The sequence below is a fragment of the Nymphalis io genome, chromosome 15 (assembly GCF_905147045.1).
Source record: "Nymphalis io chromosome 15, ilAglIoxx1.1, whole genome shotgun sequence".
In the NCBI taxonomy this organism is placed as follows: domain Eukaryota; kingdom Metazoa; phylum Arthropoda; class Insecta; order Lepidoptera; family Nymphalidae; genus Nymphalis; species Nymphalis io.
In genome coordinates, this window is record NC_065902.1 from 5,428,657 (window position 1) to 5,438,843 (window position 10,187).

Consider the following 10,187-nt stretch of genomic DNA (forward strand, 5'->3'; position numbering starts at 1 on the left):
AAAAATAATCATATCTGTGTATAATGTCAAAGAGGAATAACAATAAATTTAATTCTTTTTTTAATATACGAGTTTAGTTAATGGAGAAATTAATAACTTTAATTTAATTTTTATATTAGTTTTTAATGATTGCATAAACGAATAAAGAAAAATTTGCTCTGATAAAGAACAGCTTAACGCTTTTCCACACGTATATATTATGAAAAATTGTAAAAAAAATATAATTAATGTTATTACCAATTTAAATTGTTATGTAAAGTATAATTTAAATTGGCAAAATAAAATAACAATACTTTTATTGATGAGGCTCAGAGCAACTTAATCTATCCATAACTTAACAGTAATAAACATGTAATATAAAATCTGATACAAACAATATTCTTCGGGTAATCTATCTAAAATATCTAGTAATTAATTATAACAGCTTTAGTCAGTACTTATGATTTTCCTGTGATATATCATAGATCAAACATTAGTTGTTTTTTGTATAAATGTGGTGGTATAATAATTTGTGACGTAATAACAAATGACAGTTGACAGCAATAGTAGGTACCTACTGTCTAAATTATGTCAAAGTTGAAAAGGATGCGCATTGGCCCTTGTTTTTGTTTTATTTCAAATTATTTTATATGTATTTTCACAATTACTGAAGATAATAGTACAATTGCTTGAAAAAAAAGGCAAAGTTGTGTTATTTTTATATCCGTTAATTAAATAACAGACACCCTGGCTTCCGAAAATTATCCCAAGGTATTTATTGATAGATATATTCAAATTTTACAATAAAAATTTGCTTTATTTTTGTTTATGTTATATAGTTCTTGAATTTTGTAGAAGATGCTCGATGGGTGGTACTGTCGCTCTATAGCGAATATGCAAGCTAATGAAGCGGCCAGTGCAAGTAATAGTATAAGTGTCGATCCTCCTCATAGTCGCGATTCTCGGAAAGACTACTCTAGTGACAGCAGCAGTGATCCCGAACCAGAACCTAATTACAAAGCGCAGTATTTAACACTGAAGAAGAAACTCAAGTATCTTATATATGTAAGTAGTTGTTGTAAATGCCTGTAATGGTGTACCACACTGTACTAGCCGACTATGCACATAGAAGGCTTATCGTATTTCTTGTTGTTAATTTTGTGAAAATATATGATTTGATTGCCATGTGAAGTCTTAGATTGCTAATACTCAAATTAAGCTAAGTTTTTTGAAATAAATCTTTTAATTATTGTATTTCAATCATTAAACAATATATATTTATATATACAGATTTATTTGTATTATATAAAAAAACTCATCTGTATTAGACTCTCATTTTGCATAAAGTAATGTAATATGAATAAATAATAAAATAGTTCTTAGCATATCAACATATATACACATAATTGTAACATACTCCATCCATTTGGCTATTTACTTTTTGATAGATATAACTAGTGAGTGTCCCATCAAAACACTTTGATTAACCCCATCAAAACAATTTGATTTTTGATGTACAAAACTCATAATGTAAAACCATTGGCTTTTCTTCAAAATATAAGTATTTAGGATTGTCTAATTTACATATTTATTTGATGCATGCTAGGTTAATTTATACTCGAGCGCCATAGAATATTACTATATTTATGCTATATGATAATTATATAAATGAATAAAAATAAAAACTAATAAATACACTGTATTATTATGTATAGTCATTAATAAAATGAGGCAGTCTACTAATTTTTTTATTAGACATTTTAAATGTAACTTTTAAGTAATCTGAAATTTATGTTCTATGGCAGATGTCAAAAAATGAAACAAAATGGACTAGTAGCAGGTCTGTTTCATGTAGTCACACACCACACATTATATTTACACATTTTATTGTAATTTGTATTGTTATGTTCTGTTAAAGAGAGATTGAGTCAGTCTAATTAAAGGCACATGATATAATTTACATTTTTTACAGTGCCAGTCTATGTGCAAAGAAGATTACTTAAGTCATTTGCTTATCTACTTTTTTAAAACAAACAAATAAAGGTTCAACATCAAACTTAAGTAAAATTCTAGTGGTCTTTTCACTATTTTTCTAGTAATAAAAATTGACAAGCAGTAAAGAATTATTAATATAGTTTTTTTTTTGTATGTATTCAATAAAATACATATTAAACCAAAATAATTTTGTAATATTTGCAGGAAAATGAATGTTTCCAAGATGCCTTGAGATGTAGTCAGAAGAGATTATTAAAAGTTTCTCGTGATCGTAGTTTTCTTTTAGATAGACTTTTACAGTACGAGAAGCATGAGAGTACGACTTCGGACAGTGAAGACACAGAATCCTCAGATGATGCTACTTATAATAATGCCGAGGCCTTGAAAAGGTAAAATGAAAGCATCATTATATAATTATTATTAAATAAAGTCCCCGCCGCGCCTTATCTATCTGAGCGTGATAAATGTACCAAATGTGACAAACATATCAAAAAGTACCTTACGGATTTTCATACCGTTTTCATCTATGGCGGGGTGATTCATAAGGAAGGTTTAAGTGTATAATTCCTTAAGGTTTTGTGTCAATAGTCTGAAATATGAAGATGATTGTTGAAAATATCGGAAAAAAAACATATCGACTGGAAGCTTTACTGGCGTACGCCGCGTGAACCACTTGAATTATATTTATTACGATATATTCGTATGTAGAGCCTTTCCTGTTCCCCCTCTGCCGTCTCCTTCAGGAACATGACGATCTCACAGTACGGCCCTCCACGCCGATTACCTACAGCGCATCGCCGACACGATTATTCAGGTCTGTTCGACGTCGCATACCAGGATCCGCCTCTCCGCGTTCCACGCGGGTCACGCCTCCAATGTATGGGTAGTGGCCGGTCCGTCGTATGTAAACCCTTAATCTAACTGTGTGAATCCTGGACGGAAATTAGTCATTAATAATTTGAACAAAAAATACATCTTTAATTTATAAAAAAATATAAACGAAAGTTTTATTAATTATTGAAATGAGATAAAGACATATTTGTGTATGGATCTGTAACTTAGCTACAGGCATTACACAAAATATGTTCTGTTGATAAAGCAAGATTTTTTTTTTTCAGAAAAAAGATGGACTCGGGTGCCGTTCAACAAGCTTTGTCCACACCGTCTTCGCTCAATAAAGGTCTCAATAATACTATGAAAAGGAAAAGAGCTGTTGTCCCTAAAAAAACACCAAATCCTAATAATCCTGTAAGACAAAACATGATATGCACATACATAAAACTAACAACAATTTTTATTCTGAATAATTAATATCAATAAAGTTACTAAAATTGTTTTATAATTAATTTGGTTACATAAACTAAATCAAAATAATGAAAGTATGTCTGTATGTATTATTAAAAATCACGTAACTATTCATATTGTGGCCATTATAAATGGGGACATTCGTCTTAATATATTAATTGAAAACTTCAAGATTTTGTTTTTTTTAACAGCATCAATCTAGTGCTGCTATAATGGCGAAAGCATCGCCAGCGCTAGGATTCAGCCTTTCGGCCAGCGACGGCCACATGACTCCCGAAGAGGTAGAGCGTCATCTGCAATCGCGTCAATCTTACCTCGAACTTTTACCTGAGCGGGCACCTCCAACAGTACCTACAGAGATGTTTAGCAATGACCCTTCACTGGACAGGTAAATGTTTTTCGTTTTTGAAATTTACTTTTTGCCATCTATGCAATAAACTTCTTATAAGGTATGCAAAGGTGATCCCTAGAATGCGTCAAAGTTAGATAATCTAAAATAAAATATCAATATAAAACTGCCGAGTTTTATTACATACGAATTTGCTTGCAAATACGTTTTATTAAATATGTGTGAATTTTAGTAAATTTCATTGAAATTCTGCCACATGTGTATTCTACCAACCCGCATTGGAGCAGCGTGGTGGAATAAGCTCCAAACCTTCTCCTCAAAAGGGAGAGGAGGCCTTAGCCCAGCTGTGGGACATTAACAGGCTGTTACTGAATTTTAGTTACACAATCTTAAATTATACAACAAAAGTAGTACTGCGTGAAACAAATAGTGTGAGGTCCGCATTTCGCAATGTGTGTATTGTATAGCACTAGAAATGCGTTCGCTAGTTGTAGGACTGTCAGGGTAATGAAATTGAAATTTTTAATATAAAAAAAATTTAGTAATTTAATACAATAATGGTTTTCTGTTTATAATTTTATATTACCGGTTTATTGTTTATTGAATGTTAATTTTTATTATAGGTATATACTTATTCTATAAGTATTAAGAATTTTAGTATTTTATTCATTAAATCTTATATTTATATCAATATAGAAGTTGAATTATTTAGAGATATAATTACAAATTTAATTTGTCAGATTCACATTTATTATACCTATATGCCTTGTGGTGAGAACGCGTGAATCTTAACCGATGATCGTGGGTTCAAACCCGGGCAAGCACCACTGAATGCTTATGTGCTTAATTTGTGTTTATAATTCACCTCGTGCTTGACGGTGAAGGAAAACATCGTGAGGAAACCTGCATGTGTCTAATTTCATTGAAATTCTGCCACATGTGTATTCTATCAATCCGTATTGGAGCAGCATGGTGGAATAATCTCCAAACCTTCTCCTCAAATGGGAGAGGAGGCCTTAGCCCAGCAGTGGGACGTTAACAAGCTGTTACTGCACTGTATACTATATTACGCATTCTTCTTTGATACCTAAAAAATTATACAATTATTTATTTATTCATTTGTCCGCCAGAAAAGTATACTCATCATCATTTCAGCCGAAAGACATCCATTGCTGGACAAATGCCTCTCCCAAGGATTGCCATGTAGGCCGGTCTTGCGCTGCCCGTATCCAACGGCTTCCCGCGATTTTTTTATGTCGTCGGTCCACTTTGTAGGGGGCCTACCCACGCTGCGTCTTCCGTTTCGTGGTCGCCACTCGAGAACCTTTCTGCCCCAGCGGTCGTCAGTGCTGCGAGCTATGTGCCCTACCCACTGGCACTTTAATTTTTAATTTTGCAATTCTTCGGGCTATGTCGGTTACTTTGGTTCGCCCGCGGATTGCATCATTTCTGCTAATTCAATCTCGCAGAGAAACACCAAGCATAGCCCTCTCCATTGCTCTGTGTGCTAGTGACCTTGAACCTTTTTACCAGGCCCATAATGAGCAACCACGTCTCTGATCCGTAAGCCATCACTGGAAACACAAATTGGTCGAAGACTTTCGACTTGAGACACTGCGTTATTTGGAATGAAAAGATATCGTGTAGCTTTCCGAACGCTGCCCAGCCGAGTTGGATTCGACGATTGATCTCTTTTTCGAAGTTGAACCTACCTAGTTAGAGGATCTGACCTAGGTGAACATAGTCTACAACTTCGAGTGCAGAATTCTCAACCTTGACTTGAGAGCCTTGAGACCTTGAGTTGAGAGGGTGCAACATGGATGTTCGACATGATTTTCGTCTTGTCAATGTTCATTGTTAGACCCCCTTCTTGGGAGACCCTGCTGAGATCATAGTGCCGAGGTCTTCAAAGATCACAGCCATAATCACAATGTCGTCGGCAAATCAAAGATGAGTGATATACTCGCCGTTGATATTAATGCCAACTCCATTCCAGTCCAGAAGCTTGAAAACATCTTCCACGTGTTACGCCTCTTTGCAGTTGGATAAGTTTTGATTTTCGTTTTGATGACCTGACCTCTTGAAAAAGGAGTTCATCATAAAGAGTTCCTCGTTCTCCATAAAGTCGGCCCCGAGGGTTGCGGTCTCCAATTCCCTGTGGTCCCACCTTTAAGTCATCACCGAATCGTTCGCCCAGCTTCGCGTTAAAGTCCCCCATTACAACAGTTAAATAAGTCTTATAGGTATGTATAGCTCTAGATAAATCCTCATATATAACCTTAACTTCATCGTCGGAGTGTGTCGAGGTCGGCGCGTATGTCTGTATGACCTACAAAGAATACCGATGATTTTGAGTATAAGGTACGCCACCCTAGTCGACACGCTCTCGCTCTTTTCACAACATTGTTAACGAGAGACTTGTGGACTATGAATCCGACACCACCTTGGGACAGTTGATCACCCTCCCGGAAGTAATGAAGGTTACCGGATTTCAGAATTATCGGATCCTCCCCGTCTTCGGACTGCGGATAATCTCACGATATTCCAGTGTAACCTGTTCAGTTCTTCTCCCAGTTTGATAATATTCTCGTCGGTCCGCAGTGTACGCGTGTTATATGTTGCCAGGGCCAGAGGTCGTCGGTGTTGGTAACACGAAATCTGCCGGATTTGGATTGGATTCTAAGCACCCTCTGCCCCGCCGTTACCACAGCTGTTACCAAGTCTAGAAATAGCACGGCTGCTGGGGACTAGGGGCCGTGGTTTCGTTCTAACAATCATTGGGGGATGTGCCATAATCGCCACGCTTGGCAGACGGGTTGGCGATCGCAGTAAATTGGTCATAGTACTCAGAGAGACGCTGTTGCCCGTTCTCTGGTGTATATTCCCTCGGGTCGACTTCTACGCCCCCCACGGGATGAAATGGGGTGATGATATTCCTCGCCGTCACCACTAGCTATACGAAAAGCATAATACTTTGTTTGATTATAAATTTTGATTTTATAAAAGAGAATGGATCAAATATTTGTTTATATATAGTTAGCAAATATTTATAGAACACAGTATCTCCTAAATGTCCGCCTCTCTTAGTCCCACAAATGCGGGTCCTTGTAAGCAATATTTCACTAGGTAATTTATTAATTAATATTTTGAGATGTTCATGAATTTCTACTTAATTTGCATAAACATAGTAGCCCGTAGCATCGGGAAGCCTAAAAAAAAATCGTGGATGCCAATTATCATAACAATTTTCTGTAAGAAACTTGTTGTGGATGATCACATAGTAAATTAATTGAAATTATTGCTGTTTACAATGTGGCATGGCATGTTTGCGGTTACTCACATTGCTCATAGTCAGGCCCAACAAGTAGGGATTATTAAATAAAATATTATATTATAATTTTATTATTAAAGGATATTTCCCCAATTTGTGCTAACAGTTGCCAATAATGTGAACATGAAAAGTTAATTTGGTCCATGTGGCATATTTCCCAGATTAGTTATATTTATAATTTTTTTTTCTTAGCAGTTTATCAATAAGATAATAAATTTAGGTTAAACATTGAAATGGAACCATCACATCGTCCATCCATCGTAATCAAATTATCAAACGTAATATTACAATTCCAATATCATTTTTTTGTTCCTTCGACGACACTCGCCCTGTTTTCAGTTGTCATATTAACATGAACTTTTTTAATAGATCTAGCATTTTCCTTGTGATGTAAGGACTATTAATAAAGGAGTTACGTTGTTTTCTAGCAGCGTTTCCATGACTTGTGCCCAGATCAGACCAATGGCATTGTACTAACAATGGTATGGAGGAATTCTGAAGAATATATGCTATAGTAGTGACTCATCCACATTTTCGCCATTGTCACGGTGATAGTTCTGTCGGTCTGGTTATTACTATAAATCCTATATCTGTTCTCGCATGGCAAGTAATGAGTCACATTTCTCCATTGGCACTGCGGAAGTGGAAGCAGCAGTGTTGTCAGTCCATGTTTTTTCCTCTGTGAAATCAACATTCGACCAGTGTTCTATCTTTTTAGCTTGTCTTATATCGCATCAAGTAAAAGAAATTTTTATATGAATCCATAGTCAACTTTGCCAAAGATAATTTTCGACCGCGGAACAATCCTCTATTTTGTGGAGTTTCTACTAGTTTTTTATAAGTTGCAATCTATTTTCTTTAGTAATATGTATGTATGACGAACAATTCTTAATACATTTTTGTTTTTTATTTTAAACTCAAAAGTTAAGGATTGGCCAATTTGAATTTTTATTTGCTTAGGACACACCACTATAATGTTCCACTGCGCTCTATCTGCCTTTGGTTGTATAATCTTCTATACAAATAAAAAAAAATGAAGTGCCTGTCTGCGATTTATTTGCGATAGATTTGCGAGATACCAAAATGAAAACAATCATTTTTTTTAATTTTGTCTCTCTGTTTGTCCGGGCTAATCTTTAAAACGGCTAACATTACAAATTTAAATAATAATAATTGAATTATTATAAGATGTATTTCGAGGTTCCATTTAAATTTAATTTCATCAAAATCGGTTGAGTCTATCAAAAGTTATAAAATCGTAATTATTTTTGTCGTTATAATATATGTTGTGGCCATTAGTCCATTGATAGCGGTGTGCTAAATACATCAATTTCTGAATCGTGGTGTCCAAATTTTCCGGAGGAGAGTGACTTCTGCCATACATATTAGCATTCGCGTTTCGGTCAAATTTGCGTTGTTGTTCTGTCGTTCCGTCTGATTGTTTTGATTATTTAAATTTAATTATTAAATTAATAATATTTAATACTTTGTGGCTTTAGCTTGCAATTATTAACTTTGTTGTAATTTTGTAGCCTTAACTCAGTGATTATAAACCTTTTTTTGTTGCGGCACACTTTTAACGATTTTATTAATGATATTGGCGGCACACAAAGAAAAATATAAGTTTAAAAATTATTTACTTACCTATACACACTGCGTAAAATATATTACGAACCCAATAAAATTTTATGGATTTAAATATCTATTCCTGTTAAAAGGATTTTTCTTGTTAAATCATATTATTTAATAATATTTACATAATTATGTCTAAAATTTGTCGGCACACGTTTAGAATTTCGCGGCACAAACAAAAGTGCCGCGGCACAATGGTTGAGAATCACTGTTAACTTCTCAAGTACCTAATATTTTGTTTTAAATTTTATAGATTATTGCATTTTACTTTCAAGGTTACCTATCCCTTAGTTAGGCTTTAATAAAGTTTGCATTCGTTTTATCCTTATCTATAGTTTAATAAGATATGAAGGGTTGTATTTTTTTTTGTTGCTGCTGCTTTAGCCATTGGCAACTATACGTAGCATGTTCACGTGTAAGTCATTCCAAAGATATCGTTGTACTAGCAAATCGAAATACTACACCTAATATATTATATAAGGACGCATTACAATAATTCAGTATATCCATATATCTTTAATTACTAGAATAATAATAATCGCACTAATATCATAAATACGAAAGGTTGAATGTGTTGTGAATATTTGTTACTTAGTTACATATTTGAGAATATGACATAATTAATATATTTTGGCTTTTTTATCCTATTTAGCTGGATTTTCAAATAAGCTTTCATTAATTTAAATACTTAGAAATTAAGTTTTTAATTCAGTTAAAATAAATATATATATAAACATATAATACGTTATTTTTTCAGTGAATCCAACGACGTCCTGGAAAATTCTCCCAATGTTGAAGAATGGTTTGATTAACAGTATCTGTCCATCACTTCGGTGAAGAATATCCAGTATAAAATAGACTTAAGACAAGAAATTTTCTTAAGACAAATCTTTGTCTTTATGTGTAGTTATAGGCAAATATATTTTTTAATAAAAAACATTACGAGTGTAAGTTGACTTTTTATACATGATATCTCATAGGCATAATGTTCACAAACCGATTGCACTTATAGTACATTTTTGTATGGCCGACAAAATTTACTCACTGTCAACAACTAATATTTTCCAAATGTTTGGACATGTACCTACTCTTAAGCAATTTAATTAATAATATAACCGGGCCCGGTTTATAGCTTTATTAAAAGAGTAACTGGTTGCATGCCTTACCCTCTAAAAATCTTCGACAATTTTCGATAATGTTTTCGCATAAAAAAAGTTTAATGATGTAATAAAAAGGGCCTCCCTTTTTTATTCTTATCGAGTCCCGGTGATTTACTCGTGATAATGTCAAAAGACCTCAATGACTGAAACTGATTCTCTGGGCGGGGAAATAATCCCTAAATCCCCATTTCTTCATGTCAAGGAAACAATGTTTTGAGACGAAGCCCTAGTAGAAATTGCGAACAAATAGGGCGAATATACGTCTAATTTTTACGTAACCTTTGAGTAATAGTGCACAAACAATTTCTTAAAGTTATAACACTTCGTTTAATCCATTAGTGTCCAGAGGCCTGTTTAAAAGTTAGCTCAAAGTGTACATATATTTAATGTAAATAATAGATAATATTTATTTAAAACAGTAATCTAAAGTAAATGT

At 34.0% G+C, this 10,187-nt stretch overlaps 1 protein-coding gene across 2 annotated transcripts; it reads left to right on the plus strand.

Annotated features, from left to right (window-relative positions):
* The first annotated feature begins 562 nt into the window (after positions 1-562).
* On the plus strand, positions 563-9,542 carry LOC126774020 (INO80 complex subunit E). Of its 2 annotated transcripts, none has more exons than XM_050495312.1 (6): positions 563-750; positions 819-1,044; positions 2,179-2,363; positions 3,093-3,222; positions 3,471-3,667; positions 9,349-9,542. In XM_050495312.1, exons 2-6 carry the CDS (start codon positions 838-840, stop codon positions 9,401-9,403), a joined length of 774 nt encoding a protein of 257 aa, XP_050351269.1. In that variant the 5' UTR covers positions 563-750; positions 819-837; the 3' UTR covers positions 9,404-9,542. The 2 variants fall into 2 exon arrangements, with proteins under 2 accessions (XP_050351269.1, XP_050351268.1); XM_050495311.1 differs by having other exon boundaries at positions 564-750; positions 835-1,044.
* The last annotated feature ends 645 nt before the right edge of the window (positions 9,543-10,187 follow it).